General features: G+C 43.4%; 1 protein-coding gene across 1 annotated transcript in view; it reads right to left on the reverse strand.

Moving 5' to 3' along the window:
- Nucleotides 1-20,014, reverse strand: part of LOC309889652 (netrin receptor DCC) — a gene marked incomplete at both ends in the record, with an annotated part of 357,636 nt that overhangs the window by 65,879 nt on the left and 271,743 nt on the right. The window contains 2 exons of the mRNA XM_082782596.1: nt 3,271-3,381; nt 5,659-5,800. Coding sequence (XP_082638722.1) covers nt 3,271-3,381; nt 5,659-5,800 — 253 coding nt within the window. The remainder of the gene's footprint in view (nt 1-3,270; nt 3,382-5,658; nt 5,801-20,014) is intronic.

Raw genomic sequence — 20,014 nt, forward strand, 5'->3', positions numbered from 1 at the left:
GGTAAATGCCTTTTGTTTGAGTTTACTCCCAGCTACCATATCACAAGTCTCCTCAGAGGAGCTGCACAGTAGCTTGTCTTTTTGAGAGCAGAAAAGAGACAAGTTACTATTTTCCCCCCAATAAAAAGGCTTGCAATATAATAGCAAAAAGCTCGTAGGCAACAAGGACGGGGTGAGGAAACAGCAAAAACCATCAAACGACGTAAACTCCAACAAAAGACACCTCCCGATTGTGAAGCATTCCCACTGTAAACCTTGGAAAAGGCAATAAAAAGGAAGAATTAACACTTTGCAATAACGTGTGTGCGTCCTTGGCGCTTTATGTGCCTTCAGATGACTGCTGATGAAGGCTTTAGGGGAGCCTGAAAACCTGGTGGATCTTCAGGAGGTCTCCTTAGTACGTTACCGGTCTGAAAAACCCAGTCCCTTTAGAAAGCCTTTGCCTTCAACTTCTTAACATTGCAAAGCACGGATCTCGGTTAAAGGTTGACGAAAAGCTCACTGCAACGTAGCTACTCACAAAAAGAAGAAACAGCCTGCGCCCAGAGTGTCCCTGTGAGCCGGGTAGAGATGCCATTTACCCCCCAAGTCCGTTCCCAAACTTTGTTTCAGCACAGAACCAAAAGTTACTGAACAGAGCTGGTTGCAAAGCAAGCGACGGAAACGAGCCCCGAGGATAAAAATATTAATTTAAGGAATGAAAATTTTCTTGAAATGAAAAGTTAAGATAAAGTAGCAATACTGCAATTCCTTAAGCATCCTGAAAGTACGAATTCCCAGGCAACAAAGGACATCAAATTATTCAAAGGACCTACAAACGATATTTTTTCCATCGGACGCGGTGCAGAGATTTTCACCGCAGCACAGACACCACCACCTAACCACGGGGTTAAAACCACATCATTCAAACATTCCATGTTATTCGTTTCAAGCGATTCAAATACGCGATTTGTGCATTTCAGAGCAAAATCACGACCTCTGCTTTCCAAAAGCAAAAGGCCATTTCACTTCTCATCCCCTTCTTGGGACGTAAGCCTCTGAAATGAAGCTGGAGCGAACATTTTGGAACCATTTTTCAAATACTAAAGCTTCATAAACACACAGCTACTTTTTGAAAATGCATAATTTTTCTGCATAAATCCTTTTAATTACATTTTAAATAATTTTATTTTAAACCTTTTCTGGAAAAGAGGCGATTTTCTCATTCTGAAACAGTTCCAAACTTTAGAACAACCCAAAGTTGATTCAGAATTAACTTTTTTTTCCCCATAATCAGGTCTTATGTTAGACATAACATGCAGGAAGCACCTTAATCCATCAATTCATCAGGAACTGGACCACCCAGCCTCTGCATGCTCTGCTGATCCAGTGTACCAGCACTCGGATACCCAGGATTAAAAATCCTATAGAAACACGTTTCATATTCCTGCTTTCTTTTTGAGGCTATTTCCTTGCCGTTCTAGGTCAATGCAGTTACTTTTGGTTCTTCTGGGCTTCAAGAAATACTTCTGAGAAGTGTTTTTCAGCTCCCATTCTCCTCCTTCAAGTGCCGAATCAGCTCTTCATCCTAAATCACAAAGGAGCTAAATTTTCTCAGACTTTCGTGGATGTGTATTTTACCGAGTCCGGGTAGTTTTCCCCCGTCCCGTTTCGTTCAGATGTTTCCCCAATCCCTTTTCAGTACAAATTGCAGCCTGAGAGCAGTCTGGCTTGTCATGCTCTTAAAGCACTAATTTAGAGCTGAAGCTAAACTATATCGCTTATCTAATATGTGTAACAGCTTCCATCTGTTCGGTGCAGTAATCAGAAACCAAGCATCATAAACCCATTTTCCTGGAGGATACCTTCACAAAGTTGATCAGAGATTCTCTTGCATCCTTGCTCCAGCTATTTAAATCCGACCCTTTGGGGAACGCATTGCTTTCAATTTCTATTTTTTTTTTCTTTCTCCTATTTCTTTGTAAAGTACGAAATGTGAGGCTGAAAATAAATATTTAAAACCATCCCAGCTGTCAGCAAAGGCACGCGAGCTTTCTAGGGAACCTTGAAGAAGCGGCGATGTTTGGATTTCTAATCACTTGAACAAAACACACTAATTAAAACGAATATCCATCGGGAGCTGGCGCCGTTCGCCAGGATGCTGCTCGTCTTCGTGCTGCTGACGCCAAGCAGGCTTCCAGAGAAAGCAGGAGAAGCTTGCAGGAGCCACAGCAGCTGAGAAGGACTTGCAGACAGCAAGCTGGGCTCCAGCGCTTCCCTTCTTAGCTGCCACTTGCAGGACTCTGCGTAACTCCTGCAAAAAGTGGATTTATCCCCAAGGTTTAGCATTTTTTTGCATTTGGACATGGGGAAAGGACACGAAGCAGGAATCCTTCGAGTTGATTTTGAGATCGTAAGGAAACCCATCGAGTCAAAAGAAAGCTGATATCGAGCGCAACGGTGCATTTAAACTAATTATTTATTTATTCTTTCATCCTGCTTGCCTTTGATCCTTTCGAGGTGACTTATTTTGTTTTAAAAATCATAGCAATTTGCACCAGTTTCATTTTCTCTTCATCTCCTTTCTACTGCATCTCTGCTTCTTGCGGATTGTAGTTTTGCCATGATTTCCATCTGTCAGCTTCTTTGTTCCATTTTGTTTTGCACTTTGCTTAATTTTTCAGGTAAGACTTTCTCATTACTCTCCATTTATTCCTCCACTTCTTCAAATATCCCCATCATTTTTATCTACCCCTTTCATTTCTGTGTTTTCCTTCCCTTTTGTGTCAGCATCTGCGCTGATTTACAAAGCCCACGGTTTTCAGGTATCTGCATCTCATCAGCTTTCACTAATTATTCAGCTTCGCTGCCAGCCTGCGTTTCTAAAATCTGCAGATAAAGGCTAAGAAAGAGTATTCGACATATCTCAATATTTGCTTGGAGAATTATTAGGATTGCTGGCATCGTTTTCGTCGGTCCTTTGATTACGTTTATGGTTTATGAAGTTCCAGATCCACTTCACAGCGTTATTTTAAGTGGCCACGATGCTCGGGAGCTACATTCTGGCACAGAATTGCGATCCCAAAGGCTGCTGACTCCTTGGTCGTGGTGGTAACAGAGAAACACAGCACAAGACATGAGAGATCCGAGAGCAGAAGAAAACATTTATGGGTGGATGTTTCCAGGTGAGGCCCTGGAATGCCACCCCAACCTCGTGCTAGAAGACAAGGGCTGTGAAACCCCTCAGCTGGAAAGCTTTTGGAGACAAGAGCTTTTAAGAGATGCATTTACCATCGAGATCATTCTCGGGTGTTTCTGCCGTGTACCAGTCCGAGGGCGGCCCGGTCCCGTTCACTGTCATGGCAGCCACCTGGAAACTGTACTGGCTTCCTTTCTCCAGTCCTGGCAAACAAACAAACAAAACAAATGAAATCGTAAGGAAAGAAGATGAAAACCAAACCATTTGTGACTTTACCCAACGCAGGGACAGCCTGGTTGGGGATGGCGCTGCAAGGCGCTGGGGAAAAAAAAGGGATTTTGACCAAAAGGAGAGGTTTTAAAAAATAAATGCAAGCTGCACTGGCCCGTGACTAGGCAGGGCTCTAATTCCCATCCATTGAGCTCATGGGTACAAAATGAACAAAGTCCAATTAGTGGGAAACTGAAGAATTGTTTTACACAGCGAAGCCACTAATTGCACATTTCACAAAAACAGCTCTCCCTGCTTCCCAAACGCACAAAACTCCAGCTAACTCTCTCCTTACGCATAAAATCTGCAGGCTAGGAGCTAGGTTAGCAACCGAACAGCGTTTTGCTTGCCGGTGCTCCTGATTAACTTCAGAGCATGCAGTCCAGGAAAAAAAAACACAATACAACCCTAAATCTTTCCAATATTATGAAATAAGGATGAATTCCCAAACAGATGTTTTCCTTTGTGGTTAAAGCCATCAGAAAACAATCGCTGCAGCACGGCTCGATGCGCCACAGGACCTCCAAGGCCCTACGGTGGGGATATACGTTTACCTTTCTGCCTTGCCTATACTGACCACAGAAATGCACAGGAAAAAAAAAGAAACATCCCATTTAATTGCAGACGTTCTCCAGAGAAGAACGCTTGTAATTAAAACGAGCGCTTTAACATTTAGCTGACGTGACTCTCAAATTGCTAGCAGCTATTTGAGAGGCTGCATTGTGACTCGAAACTCCTGTGCTGTTGCAGATGTTCTTATTATCCCGCAAAGCACCTGCCTACCAAGCAGGATGGCAGCGAAGATCTAAAGCGTGGCCGTGTTAATATTTAAAAGGCCCATTTAGAAGAGGCACGCGGCTCTGGCAATCACACTATATGCATGCAGAAGGTAATAATGAGGCCGGGATGTATTTTTTAACTGCCTTCCCAAGCCCAAATTGCCACGTTTTGGGAAGCAAAGCACTTTGTTTTCCACTGCATAGAGGTGAGTGGTGGATGGGGCAGGTGGGAGGGCTGGGGGCTGTGGTCCCACGGGACTCTGCAGCCCTCCAGACCCAAAATAATTCATGTGAAGGAGCTCGAGGTGTGGGGATCTACCACAACAGAGATTAATGTGCTGTGCTCCCAGCCCAGCAGACAACGGCCGTGACCTCCCGCTGCCTTTCCACCTCGCCAGCCCTGGGGATGGGGAACGTCAGAGGTCTGTGCCTTTGCTCTGGGACTTGGACTTTATTTCTGCTTTATTAGCCAGGAAATTTTTCCTTGCCAGCTTGGCTAAAGACCTCGGTATGCGATCTCTCCCCAGAAACTACGAGTTTCTCGTTCAGCTGTTAGTCACCAGCCTCCACAAATCATCCCGCAGGCACCGGGGCCAGCAGCGTAGGTAAGACAACCACGTTGAGGGTTCAATATTTAATGTCTCCCTCATTCAAAATAAATAAATAAAAAGTTGGGCTTTTGCTTTTTATTTGATCTTGAAACGAAATCCTGCTTTTCCTTCCAAAATGGTAAGCGAACATTTCCATTCTGAAGTATGCGATCCAGAAATAATTCTCATTCTCACCGATTGCACTTTATATGTGAAAGTAAACATAAAACAGGTGATTTGAGGTGAAGGCACGGTTATAAAGATGCCACGGACTTTGACAAAGTTTAATTTTTCTCCCTTGCTGCTTTTTACGTCTGGGCATAATGCAAGAACGCAAGTGAAATTCATTTTCAGCTCCTGGAATTCACTGTTACCCCTACAGCACTCACCTGGCTACTTCCATTCATTGCAATTACAGTTTTGTTATGATCCACCGTTGCACTTTTTATTCTGTGAGGAGGCATTTGCCCTCTAAAATCTTCAAATAGAAACCGAGGAAATCGATATTTTTGCACCCGTAGGAAAATTGGGGATGTTTACGGAGTGGTGTAAAAAAAATATCTGAGGCTGAAGCTATTGGACACGAGGAATTTGGCCTCAAATTCACTGATGATAATAATAAAATCCAGGAGACAAATATATGAAAAAAAAAGTAAAAATAAGGAAAAAATTGGGTTAAAAAAAAAAAAAACAACCATAATATAAAGACTGTCTTTGTACAACACAATAAATGCTACCTGCCAGCAAAGAAATCAATGTTCCCTTGAAGTGAAAGTATATTTTATTCCCAAAGCATTTAATTCATCAAAACCTTGCAAGGTTGTACCATGTGAACACTGACCTGTGAACAAGTACCAGAGGTTGTTTGGCTCCAGTGTTTCAATCTCACCCCTGCGGGTAGTCTTTCTGTGTCGGATTTTATAGCCCGTAATAAATCCATTTTGAGTGCCTGGTGGTGGAGGCAACCAGCTAACTTTGATACTCTGTAAAAAAGAAGAGATATTACTGCTGAATTTTATTTTATTTTTTTTTTTCTTCAAGGAAATGACAAAAGTAAAGCAGAATGAAGTAAGGAAAAAGAAATGAAAATGGCTTTTTTTTTTTTTTTTTAAACCGACTTTCATTCAAGTTTTTATTTTTGAGGAGACAAAATCAAATCGGAAAAGATTCAAGTGATGGCATGAAGAAAACTATGCACTTGCCCGCAGTGGATGGCTATAGAGATAATGGATTTATATGCTACATTTTCTTCTTTTTTGGGAAATTTTCATTTCAACAGGCCACTAGAATACCCATGGTACTATAAAGGTTGAGCAGACACTGCGACTCGTTTCACTTTCCAGCCCAAAGTGCCAAAATCTCATCTTTTTGCCCGTAGCACTCATCACCCTGAGCATTTCTAAGAGTTTTGTGCCATTTCAGTCCCTCCGATGGCCACGGAGATGTGACTGCCCCCTCGCCACATCCGTGTAAAGCCAGTTAAACCTCCTGGGCAAAAACTTATCGCCGATCCCAACTCGTATGAGAATTTAATCCGAATCAGAGCTTTTAATCAGGATCAATCACTAATTTTGTTCTAACTTTGCTTGTCTTGATTGTACGGGGGATCATTCCTCAACACGCCGTGCACCAGCTCAGCAATGCCAATGCCTCTCTTCCCTTCACCCTCTACCACATCAGTTGCTCATCACAAAGGTGCCTTTCTCCTACTCTAACAACTTCATTTCTTCAGGAGCCTTTGCTGAGGGACCTTATCGAAAGCCTTTAGGAAACCCCAGAGAATGATATCAACCGGATCTCCCTGCCCACGCGCTCCGTGATTCCTTCAAGGACTTTAATGGGGAAGCGAAGCAGGACTTCCCTCCACAAAAGCCGTATTGATTCCTCTCCGTCATATCACGTCCATCCGTGTGTCTCTTCATTCTCTTCTTTACTAGAGCTTCTATCAGTTTGCCCAGGAAAAGCACTCGATTTACCGGGCCGGACTGATAAGAGAGCTGATATTGTACATCAACCTTTTTTTCTCCTAAAACAATCTGGGTACCAGCACTTCCCTGCAAGTCTCCGGTCCTTTGAGGGTTTCACCCACCAGGATATCAGGTCTTCACCGTGTGAAGGGTTTCTGATGGAGCAAGGCCTCGAAATTATCTCTGCACCGGCTCTTACAGCACCTCATTATGCATTTTTAGACAAAGAGAAAAGCTGACCACATCACAGTGGATAGTTTTTGACCAAACACAATTTATTACCATTATTGAGTTGCTTAGGCCCTGCATAAATACGTTATAGCACATACCAAATTAATTATTGCAATAGAAAAAAATCAATGTTGCCCATATATTGCCCCGTGATTTATGGTTACAATCAATTATACATTTCAAAATCAATACCTCGGGTTTTCAGCGCCGAGTGAAATAACGCGGGGGTTCTTCCATTAGGGCAGAGCAAACTCCGTTTTTCAATTGCGAGAGTGATTGTTTTGAAAACAGATCTGGTCGCTTTGCATATTGAAATTGCCCCCATATAAAACGTTTATGGGGGAATGCGAGCATGCCAAGAGCGCCTTTAAAACATTTCTGCTGACAGCTCCGAGGACGCCGTTGGGTAACTCGTTTGCTACCGGCAATGCGTGGAAGAGTGAAAGCAGAACCACCCTAAAGTTATTTCCCCTTGGACCTGGGGCATCCTGAAAAGCTGGAGATGATAAGAAGTATGTATGGAGAAGAAACAAGAAGAGGAGGGGCAGAAATGCTTTCAGGGACCTTCCACACGGCTCACGCAGGTTGCAGGAAGGATTTGTAGATTGACAAATAAATCTTTCTTCTGATTAGGAGAAAAGGGGGGTTCTTTCCAGACCCACCCAAAGCTGTCACTGCAACAGCAACAGTTCACTTCACCTCAACTTGGTCTCCATGGCCACCACGGTGATGCTTTTTATCAATAGTGCTTAACACGTGCCCCTTTGATCCGGGAAAATCGATGAGTAACGTGCTGCCGGGCTCCTTGTTCTTTCTTCTGCTTCGAAAAGAGCAGGAATGGTGAGAGCTCTAATCCTTCCCACTTTAGCCAAGGGGCGACTCACAGAAAGGAAATATTTCCTTCCTATTCCATCGGGATCCCCTTGCAGGTGGTGCTTTGCAGGCTGCAGACCACACAGCTTTCAGTTCATCTCTCCCCGATCAACTGTATCTGATGAACCTTTTCAGAGAGAATAGATATTGGCGCAACGTTTTTCCACGTTTTCACGTTTTTGCCATGTTTTCATGATTATTTACGCCAAACCAGTATAAAAAAAAAAAGAAGGATTATCTCTACCTCGATCAGAAATGTGGAGCATCATTAATCTTATCAAATCAACATTTCTGGATGTGCAAAGACCATTTGTCTATCTTGGTCCGTGAACCTCTGGACGTAAATGCTCGTTAAGAATTAGAGGGGCTGCTGTGAACGTAGGCGGATTAAGCATCCAGAACACACTTACCTCGCTGTGAAAAGCTGGAAAAAGTTCAAAAAGGAATAACTCAATGACTTCATGCAACAACAGAACGGGTTATTAGTCTCCATGTATGGCTAGCAGCAAGAAATTTTTCAGTCCAAACGCGACCCATGCACGAGCTGGGATTTGAAACGAATTTCCTGAGCAAGGCGGCAGAGTTGGGAGCCAGTTGTGTCCTCTTTTTGGAGAGCTTGGAAACCAAGCATTATCTCCCAAATCGGGTATGTTTTGAAAGACAGACGGGACTCACGAAGGGACTTAAAAAAAGACTGGATTTAAAAAAAAAAACACAGCAAATCCTCAGGTGTGCTTTCGAGCGAGGCTAGCGCTTCAGGCTTTGAGCAAACATGGAAATCGATGTCTCATTTGTGCAATAAGACGAGCTAAGCCTGGCATAACTGCAAAATAATAGATTTCAGCAAGAAACGAAGCATCCTGAGGTGAAGTAAAGGGTGCTTAATGTACTGCCACTTCGCTAGGTGTGAGCTCTCTCTTCAAAGAGCAGGCGAATTCCTGGGAAATGCTTGTTATATACCACACACGCGGCACAGGAGCTGATTATCTTTATCTGGACAGTCAAAAGCATTTACGAGTCAGACCTATGGAGCCTACAGAGATCCCAGATGATGATGATGAAATGAGGGTGTCTTGATTTGAAAGGCATTATTTTTATTCGTACAGGAGGCAGCGGGCAAGGAAAGAAGGAGGAGAGCCCTTCACAGCATGCACTGTGACCTCCCAAAGTCCTGCTAGAAACATCTGAAGGCACCGGTGGGCAAAGACAACAGGGTTTTTCACGTGATGGTTTGCAAGCTGAGGAGCAGAAAGGATGAGGCTTGGATCCTTTTTTTATTTCCAATCAGTTCGGCTCTTTTAAGTCCTTTGCTGCACTGCTTCCCAGCAGCGTGAATCCTCGCCTTTGATCCCACGCCTTCGGGTGCAGCCCTGGACTTGGCCAGGCTCAGAAAGAGCTGCTGGGAGTAGGTAGGAGATTGGAAATGACCCCGTCTCCAACACATCCCCTTCCCCTGAAGGAGAGGAGAAGGGGCTGAAGGTGAGAGCTGTGTTTCTCCCACCCCACCGCATCCATCCCAGCACCCTGGGCATCCTCGCTCCTCCACCTCCCGCAGGTGAGGGCTCTCACCGTTCAACCAAGCCAGGAGCTGCAAATTAATTTACAAATACTCCCTGAAGCTGGTGGTGGTTGCCTTGACTACGAGCAGTTGTAAAGTTCCCAACCATGGTGTTTCATAAAACCACTCTCATTCCCAAGAGAAGATAATGAGAAAAAAAAATATGGGAGGACTGCTAAGGTATGAAGACCTTTCCAGCCAGTATCATCTTCTCCGGGTATTTCTCTTCTGAGCTACGTCTCCAAACAGATATTTTATTAAAACTGCATGATCAAATACTTAAAACCACTTGATTGCCACATTCTTAAAAAAAAAAAAAGAAAAAAAAAGAAAGAAAGAAAGAAAAAAGGTGATAGCAAAGAAGATATCCCAGTGAAAGAAAATTAAGGATAAAAAATGCCTCTGGGTGTCTTCGCTAACTTGAAAAGAAAAAGAGGATGAAACACAACCAAATACAAGGCTTAGACAAATCAGACACCTTGGGCAGAGGCTTATGATGGCAAAGGAACAAAACAAACAGAAAATGGTGAGCTTTGACAACAAATAATGGAAAAAAAAATCAGAATTTTCTCTCTTCAAATGTAGAAAACTTCTAAGGCAAAGCGGCTTCCAAGATTTTGTTCTATATATTTAAAAATCACCATGTACAGTGCAAATGTGTGCTTTTTATGCGAGTGATGTGGAATGCCAAACTGGGTTTGGGTTCCAAATGGGGTTGTTCAGGCTGGAGAAGGCTCTGGAGAGACCCTACAGCAGCCTGCCAGTACCTCAAGGGGGCTGCAGGAAAGCTGGGGAGGGACTTTTTGTTAGGGGATGCAGTGATAAGGCAAGGGGGAATGGGTTTAAACTAAAAGAGGGGAGGTTTAGGTTAGATATTAGGAAGAAATTCTTTACTCTGAGGGCTGTGCAGCACTGGAGCAGGTTGTCCAAAGAAGTTGTGGATGCCCCATCCCTGGAGGTGTTCAAGGCCAGGCTGGATGGGGCTTTGGGCATCCTGGTTTAGTGGGATGTGTCCCTGACCATGGCAGGGAGAAGAATTAGATGATCTTGAAGATCCCTTCCAACCCAGTCCATTCCGTGATTCTAAACACTAAACAGGGCAGCATTTTTCTTTTCATTAATGGGAAGTGCTGAGACCAATAACTTTCCCATTTAAAACAATTTCAGTATTTAAAAAATGTGAGATTCCTCTCAGGTAGCAGAATTAATTGACTTAACCCACCAGTTGTTGGTGAAAAAGGAACATCCAAAGCAAACAACCCCAGTACCTGGCCAGGGGATTGCTCGTTTTCTCCCCATGGCACAGGAGAGCTGGCCTAACCATGAGCATCTCACTTCTAGAAGTCAAAATTAGGACAGGAGAATCTGGCTTTCAGTTTCTCCTTGCATTAACTAAGCAGTAAAGGGTGATAACTTTTCCTATTTAAGGCATTGTTAGACATTGTAGGCCCTTTTAGACATTTCATTTGAAAATTCAAACCAGCTTGTAAGAACTTTGTACCTCTGTTTGAAAACAAAACCCTCTGAAGTCACTAAGAGATGCCACTTACTTGAAATGCTCTTTATTTGTAAAGAACATTATACTCGTGAAGATTTTCAAAGCTTTGGCTTCTCATTCAGAGTCAGAATGCTAGGCTTTCATTAAGGAAGAAAAAAAAAAACCTGCAATAGGAAAATCCATCTAGCATGTTTTCAGAGCTGTAGCAATACATTTCTTTTAACTCATTCTTGTGCTGATGACACGGTTATTTACAAGAAGCTGTCGTACATTGGCTCAGCCGATAAAACCACTTCGGAGCTGTTGCATTTTTTTTCAGCTAAGCACAAGGAATGGCGAATATTGCAGTAAATTCATCTTCCTCCATCCCAACACCTGCTAAACATCATAAACTTGCAAAGGGTCGCAGTCAGCTGCAAGAAAACCAACTGGAACTTTACAGGTCCAGGGATCAAAGCAACTATCAATACTTCAATCAGGTTTTCAATTACAAATGTCTTTAATTGATTAGCACTTAGCAGCACCTGTAGTTGGCTATCACTTTAATTACTGAGTATACTGATGCTGATTACTTAGACGATATCAGCCTGAGAGCCTCATGATTAAGAGTTTATAAAGCAAAGGGCACAATAATTTCAAATTAATTAGGCTATTAAGATTCAGATTAAAATCAAAATCTCCAGAATATTTTAAAAAATTCCACTTTAAATAATGTTAATGCCTGCTCCCTTGCTGCCTTGTGCTGAGAGATCTGTGCCTGCAAATCACTCAAATGCAGCCAGCTCCCTCTTACTCCGAGGAAAATACCTTCCTGGAGGTGATCTCAGGGTTGAAAAGGCACCAAAAGTGCAGCTGGCTTCATGTGTGCACAATTGGGAGTTAAAATGCCCAGCAGAGGTCCTGTGCCCATAACTGGAGCTCCAGATTCTCTCTAAGCTTTAACTCTGATTTTCTGTATATTTTTTTTATGAAGCCTCTTATACTCTCCTTTTTGCAGTTCCAACGTTTTCATAATAATAATACTAAAATTATAACTGCAGTAGAGGTGCACGAGTCTCAGTGTGAATGCAGGTTACTGCAGTAAGGTGGCATGGGAGTGCAGGCTGTACCTGCTTCTCTTAATGTACTATTAACCTGGAGGGTGTCTCTTGGGCCCCTTAGGTATAAATCATACAGATCCTTCCCCAGCAGAAATGCTCAGATTTAAAGGGCTAAGTCGGTCAGATAAAATACACTATTTTGGGTATAGAGCTGAGTGAGTTGCTAAAAAGACCCACCTGGTGCTCCTCAGCGTGCCTGGTGCACTGGAACAGCTCCCCAAGCCCAAGTAAGAGCACTGAGAGAGGGCTGGAAAGCAAACAAATGGCCACAAAGCTCCTGTTGAACCACTCGAAGATGGAAGACGATGCCAAATAATCCCTTTTAAAAGACCGGGAAACAATAAGATATGGAAATGTCCGCAAAAGGAAAGAAAGAATGCCAGATATTGCTGGGGTTGGCAATTTTTGTGTCTGAAGAGTAATGCTGTGGATTGCACATTTCAAAACCAGCACCCAAATGGATTGATTTCTAATTAAGGTTACAGTGAGACTTCCCAAGTCTCCTTCTCCTCTCTCCTTGAAGAACATTGCTGCTTCCAGTTGGTTTTCACGGGAATTATAGAGGTACTAAAGGGTGACAGAGGTCGGAGAAAGCAGGGCTTGAGCAATGGGCTATAACCAAACCTCATCTTCACTTCTGTGTTATTTCCTCTTTCTCGTGTGTGACTTGGGCAGAGGATGGTGGGAAAGATCCTCACTGCTTTGCAAATTATTTTTCTTCATGTTCATGACAAATATTCCTTGTTTCTAGTCCTTACTTCTCAGAAACTGCCTGTTTCAGCTGCCCCTGCCACCTCCCTGGCTGTGGCCTGCTCCGCACAGGAGCACCTCAAACATTAGTAGTGCCCTTCAGGATCCAGAGCACACCTCGCTCACTCATTTAAAACCAGGTTACAGATAAGCTGTGACATAAACAGGAGCAGCAGGGAAAGAAGTTTAGCTTCATCCCCTCAACATACTGCACTATCATACTCCCCCTGCCCGCCAGGCCGCGTTCCTGTGTGGGGCGGCCCAGGCTGCCCAGAGAGGGGTTGGGGGCTTCTTGGGGACATCTCCAGGCTGGTCCTGGGGCTGGGCACCCTGCTTGGGGGACCCTGCTGGGACAGAGGCACCCTGACGAGTCTATGAGTCTGGATCCAGGAGCAGAATCCCGGATACGGACTTCTGAAGCCCTTTCTGAAGAGATGCAGAAAGCAGGAATGGGAAGGGACATTGCGACGTGTCCGTGTGGTGCTTAGTTGCTTTCCTTTCCTTTTAGCCACAAAAAGCATACTTCGAGAAACTCCTTCTTAAGTTTTGCTGACAAAACTCCCTTTCTTAAGTTTCTTTGACAACATCCCCGAGTTGCATGCATTTTTTTGTGTGCGCTCTATGGAAAAATGGCACTTTGAAGTCTCTCAAAGCTTTGTTACAGCTTCTTATTCACAGAAAAGTGTTACTTTTCCTTTTGATTATACAAACATATCGCCTGTCACCGAGGTTTGGCCCTGAATGCTAATAAAAAGTGTTTTCGCGAAGCTGTGTTTTAATGATCATGCAGCCATGAATTTTATCACTGCCTTTTCATGAGAAGACCTGAAAGACAAATATATTCTGACCTTGGATCCAATTAAGTCACTGGAAAAAGTTCAAATGTAATGGTAAGGGATGGTTCTGTCCCCATTCGCAAGTTACTTATCAAAGAGCTGGCCGAGGAGTGCTGGTGATAGCAAGACGTAATTGAAAACCAAAATGGAGTGCCACGACCCTCAGGTACGCTTTCAAATTCAATCAAATACTTGTCAAAACAAATTGTCAGCTCCCAAGTCTCTACTCTCACCTCCCGCATGCTGTACTTACGTGCTGTGACACCTACAAGGGAATATTTACTTCTTTGTTCAGTATCTTGAGGCCAGGAGGCGTCCCATGGGACCTGCACCAACGCCCTGGGCATGAGGCTCCTCACACCGTGGTCCTATACCAGAGAGCGGCCAGGGAGCAGGGGGCTTCTCCCATGTAGAGCAAAGTTATCTAAACAGAGGGGCAATTCTCATGGTTCACATCCCCAGAAGCTTCAAAACGAGAATGTAAAATCTGACATTTCACGAGAAACGAAGGCGCCCTGGCATTTTCCCTCGGGTAAATCAGAACCCTTCATCTGTCCCCGACACCGAGGGCAATCCCGCTCCAGGGTCCCGTTCCTCAGCCTGTGTTTATTATCTTAGCATTTTGAAGCCTGCCCACTGCTTAATTCCTCCCCGTTTCATACCCCAGGGCTTCTCATATTCATGGCTTCTGATTGTGCTCTCGGTTTTCCAAGTCTCTAAAACGCTGGCTGAAACACAAAGGTTGTCCAGGTAGCACATCTTGCCTTAAACACCTCCAGCTCCAGCCAGCTGTGAAAATACATAATCTCCAGTAATTATTTCTGTTTTCGCTTCTACGTTTTTAGCTTAATTATGTTTCCTTTTAAAAATTGAAGCACCGGAGGTCCCTGTAATTATCACGGGACACAGACACACCGAATTTATCTGGGAAAGGTAAATGGCTAGAAGTCACTAGACAACCTAACACACTACATTGATTTTTAGGATTAATAGGAACATAAGCCTTTAAATTTTGCACCCATTGGCATCTGTTTAATTAAAGACTTTTCTTTCCCTGTGGTCATTCAATAACGCTGAGATGGGCTCCAGAAAACATCGACTCAGATGTAAAAACGTGTTTTCTATTTTCTATCTCTAAAAAAAGGAGTTAACAACTCTCTTCTTTGATGTTGGGTTATTTTTTTGAACTTGGGAGAAACAACCCTTAAAACAAAGCAATTACAGTTATAGGTGCTTATATTTATATGTATGTAAGCCATACTCTGATGCTTGAAAGTATATTTTCTATGTTAATGGCAAAAAGCCATGCATGCCACCAAAGAGCAACGTTCCAGTAAACCAGTCCAGAATTTGCACAGAACCATGCCAGTGACCAGCTGGGTTTCCCCAGGGTCTCTGCAGGCGCTCTGAGCTTTCTGGTGCGCACATCATGCTCCTTCAGCTGGTTTCTGTCTGCACTGTGCAAGCCCAACCTCCTCTGCTGATACGAGCACAGACCGATACGTCACCGTCCATCGAACATACAGCTCTTCATGTCACGCTTTCCCTGAAAAGATGTAGGATTTCTAACGAGCACTTGGCTTAAGAGACCTGCCACCGGCCATTTTCAGCCACCATCACAGCTGCTGCTGGGTTACTTTCAGTACAATTTCTCTCCCTACAAAAATCAGACCGAATTTGCGGAATTCAATGAGACCCAGAAAAGATACCGGGCAGCTCTAAGCTGAAGGCAAATCTGTTCGGCTTGAAGAGCTTATTTGGAAGACCTCCTGTTCGATGATATAAAGGACCACAGAAGGATATTCCTCTACGGTGAAGGACACTGGATCGAATCCAGCCCCAACTGTTGTTTACTACTAGAGCAAAGAAGTTTCACTTTGCTATAAATCTGTTGCTGGACGCTCAGAGCTGGGTTCATCCCGGTTAATGTAGGTATAAAACTGAAGCATCCCAGTGCTTGGTCAGAGAAGGACATCTCATCCCTCTGAAGCACCCTTCAGGAGGTGCCTGCCCCTCATCGATAGCACAAGCAGGGCGATCTATTTCCATGAGTAAATCAAGTGCCTAAATTTACATGGTATGGATCCAGATCAGCGCCAGGCACTCCATTAATCTGACATGAATCCGAGCTATGTCGGAAGAGACGTAAATACCAAAATACTTTATGATAGAGTGGAAAGAGACAGAAATGTCAATGAATCATAGAACGGTTTAGGTTGGAAGGGACCTCTGGAGATCAGCTGGTCCCACCCCCACGCAGTTATTTAATGCTTATTCAGCTCATATATACTTTTATACACCCTCCGGCTGCTATTTTTGTTATCTCCCTGCAGACCACAGCAGGCAGCCCCTCTGCCCTCACCCTGCCTATTATGGGCTGTGCGACCCCTCCGAGTTAATCCTTGTCTGAATGGGATACAGGGGAAATCTGGTTCTGCCTGACCTTGAGAGATGGGATGGTACTGTTCAGTTTAACACGCAAAAAAATGGTTTATTGAGGTACGTTTTGGAGGCTTTATCGGATTTCCAAGGAAGAGGGAGACGTGCACAACACAGCCAGAATGAGCAAGCAGCCAAACTTCGATTACAGCCCTGCCACCCAGTGCCACTACATTAAAAAAGTTATTTTGCTTTCAGGAGATTTAATATCATAGCGTTACCCATAAAGGAAGGTACAATAGAGTTGTCAAGAAAAATGAGAAATAATCCCAGCTACGGGCCTGGCCAAAGCCAGGTCGGGCTGTGCTGAAGCACAGCAAAGAGACGCATCCAGTGACCCAGCAGCCTTGCACCCCATTGCTGCTCTGTGAATAGCTAATAAATACAGCACATTTTCCACATGCATTTCAGAAAATAACCCGGCACACTAACAGTGGGGTGGATTCCCACCTGACGATCAAAATTAGCCATCGCAGTTGGGAAGTTCGCTCAAGAAAAAGCTCAGAATAGCAGAGGTAGCACTTCTGGCAGTTTGGACCCTTGCGGGCATATACTTTCAAAGAAAAAGCTGCAGTGTAAGAATTATGAAGACAGTGATGTATTTGAGTCCTGTCTGCTCTCATTATCCCGGGCACGGTTTTTCTGCCCTGGAGGGAGAACAAATTGAACAAGAATTCAAAGTTTCCGAAATTTCCCAAGTAACTTTATGGCGCCGCGCACAACGCACTTGCTCCCTAAGTAAATTAAGCGGCTGGTTTCAAAGCCAGTGCGTTTTATTACAGCAGACTGCCATGACATTTGCCCTTCAGGGAGGAAATCCTGCAGGAAACCTCACCATTACTTCACAGATACCATTTAGGATCTGGAAGGGGGAAAACCCTGGCAGCAGCCCCTTAAACTTTACCATCACACCTCGTCCTATACAGTTTTCCTCAGCTCTTGCTAAGACGGAGGACCAATGTGTATAAAAAGACAGAGCAAAGTAGCAGGAATTGCAGTCACGATTAATAAAGATCCCGTTTGATGCTAGTGTGCTCTGGTGAGCAAAATGCTGGTTTCTTTTTTTATTATTATTATTATTTTCTTTACCATATTTTATTTGCAAGAGGTACATGACTGCTTGGGTACCATCCAGCACATAAGAGGAAAATTTTGCTTCATTATATCACATTACATTGCTCATTTGCTTCAATTTTCTTTGTCATGAGCTTATAGGAGGAAGAAAGCAACCATTAAAAAAATTAGAAACCTTTCCTCATGAAAAAAAAAAAACGGGTTCGGCGATTTTCCAGCCTGAGTAAATTACACCAGATGTCAACTCTTAGAAATGCCGGGCTGTCATTATTATGACACAAATAAGCATTTCGGTCAGCTGTTTTTATCAGCTGGGAAAACAAGCTACGAGGCAAGATCAGCAGTCAACATAAAATGGTGTCCAAAAATCCTGCCAACATTACTAAATTGCATAGCTCCGTCTTGCCATGCAGGTGAAGTCGTTCATACCCCCCAGACGAACCCCCAGAGACACAACAAGAGCAGTTGGGGCTTAATACAGGACTTTACAAGCGTGGATTTCAACAGTTTTAATGGCCTCGTCAACTGGCAAACCCGTCTCAAGTGCAGAACTGTCCAAATGGCAAAACCCGGAGCTCTATTTCACCTCCTCGTTGCTCCTCACCTGCGTGAGGAAGGCGCAGTGCCATGCATAGCACGTACCAGAAGGGTGAAGCTTTGCCAAAGGTTGGTAATTCTGGTTATAGGGCTTTGTTTCCTATTCAGAGCTGCTCAACAGTGCTGAGAACAAATAACAGCCACATTCCTCATCTCCGTGCCTTTGGCGTGCTGAGGATACCCACGCATGATTTGGGAACCCCATCACGTGCAGGATACGCCCCAGAAATGCTTCTTCTCCTGGTGAATGCTCCATGAACTCTATTTCAATGCCTCACTCAGGTAAAAGAAGCAAGTGCTGGGTATTGCTGCATGGAAATGAAATTTTACTGAGGACAAAATAAGGCAATAAAGAAGGAATTTGTACAACTAAACATTCATAGCCTAGCTCAGAAGTATATTAGAGTGTACACAAAAATATAGGAAACAGCTTAATTAATCAATACGGAGTATGTGAACAGATTTGGAGATATTTAGTTACCCAAACAGGGTTTACTACGCAGTGCAGATTTAGTGAATCCAAGTGCTTCAGCTGTTGCTGCAGATGATGACAGAGCCTCCTCATCCTCCAGCCAAGGTGGGAGATACCCAGCATCATTTGGATTTGTTGTTCAAATGATAACATGCTAAATAAACACTGAGCCGTGTATTTTTCCATTTTAGGATTTCTGCAAACTACTGCTGCTTTGAAAAAGTGGTTTTCTATAGGTATCAAATTTTACATACCACATTTTTCTTCAGCATCTGAAGAAACATCGTGGTTAGTAAACAGTACACAGCATTCTGCTCCGCATCTCCTGATCCAAAGCCCCCTAAAGTCAAGAAGATATTTTCTCTTTTGGTTTCAGTAGATGCTGGATTAGGCCCATAAATTGTATTAATCCTAAAATCACCAGCATTTATTCTTTCATCAAATGCTAAATTTGTACGTCGATGCACCGGTGTGCATCAACACCTCAAAGGTCACTTAGAAGGCAGGGGACAAATCCATTCCTTATAAGTCTCAGATAGTGTCACAACAACCTCAGTGAATGGGAAAAAAACAAACATATATATAAATTATTTCTCTCCCAGTGCCACCTTTTTTTTTCTTTTTTTTCTTTTTTTTTCTTTTTTTTTAGAGATCCACCAAAATAATCTGAAGAGCGTTGGAGAATATCACTTGAGCATAAATACAGATTTTCATCAGACTCTTTCTGAATTCGCTGTGAAAGATAACATTAAGCTTGTGAAAAGAGTTAATTATGCATTAAAAGGGCACGCCGGGAGTTAAGGCTACCTTCAAAATTCTGAAGCAAAGCTAATTCTGGCATGAATGATTCCATAAATATCATGCAGTTTAAGCCCAGAAATAGGCTGTTTTATAATTGGTTTATTCTCTGGAGACGTTTCTGGGGATTTTAAAGATGGGAGCACACATTCTGTTGGCTGCGGGGGAGCTATGGGATCCAAATGTGGGGTTTAGGGAGCCAATTTTGGTTTTACTTTTTTGTTTCCAAACACCACCCCCTTAGACACCAATCCCATTAGGCAAGGCTATGTTTATAACATAAAAAATCTTTTATGACTTCTCTTTGTATTGATTCTGCAACACAAATTAACAAGAAACGTTGTTCTCACTGCTTTATACATGTTTTCAACAAGGAATAAGGAAAAAAAAACACACACAGAAAAGCAAGAAAACCCTTAGGTTGTATATAATTAAGACAAAAAGTCATAAAAAATCATTAAATGAAAAAAGAAAAAAGAAAGAAAGAAACCTCAGGTAATGATTTTCATTTAGACTGAGAAATCTTCCAACCGTTCTGGCTGCACAGAAAGACCTCGAGGAAGGAAGAGCAAATTTACAGCTGTCTTCAGGTGCCTTCGTGCTGCCAGCACGCCAAAAACACCTGCTGCAGGAGTAGGAACCCGATAAGAAAACTCCTGGAAACGGTTGTGTTTTATTTTCCAGTTCTTTAGCAGTTGTACAGGGCCCCACATCAAGTCAGGCTGCCATGGGGAGGGCTCGGTGATGGAGAAGGGGCTGGGAGGGTGCTGGGGGCAGGAGACCCACCACGGGCACCCAAAACGTGGCACCACCAGCAAGGGGCTTCCAGCTCAGCACCTTTATTAGCACTTTAGAAATGTTTAAAACTTCTTGAAACATCTGCAAGAAGTCAGTGCCCTGGCTGCCTTCAACACCCAGGCCAAATTTTCTAGGCTTTCAGACCTTCAGACCTGATTCTTTGTGCTCCTCACAGTTTTCAAAGTGCCTCTCCTAACAGATTTTAT

Source organism: Aythya marila (genome assembly GCF_965140915.1).
Source record: "Aythya marila genome assembly, chromosome: Z".
In the NCBI taxonomy this organism is placed as follows: domain Eukaryota; kingdom Metazoa; phylum Chordata; class Aves; order Anseriformes; family Anatidae; genus Aythya; species Aythya marila.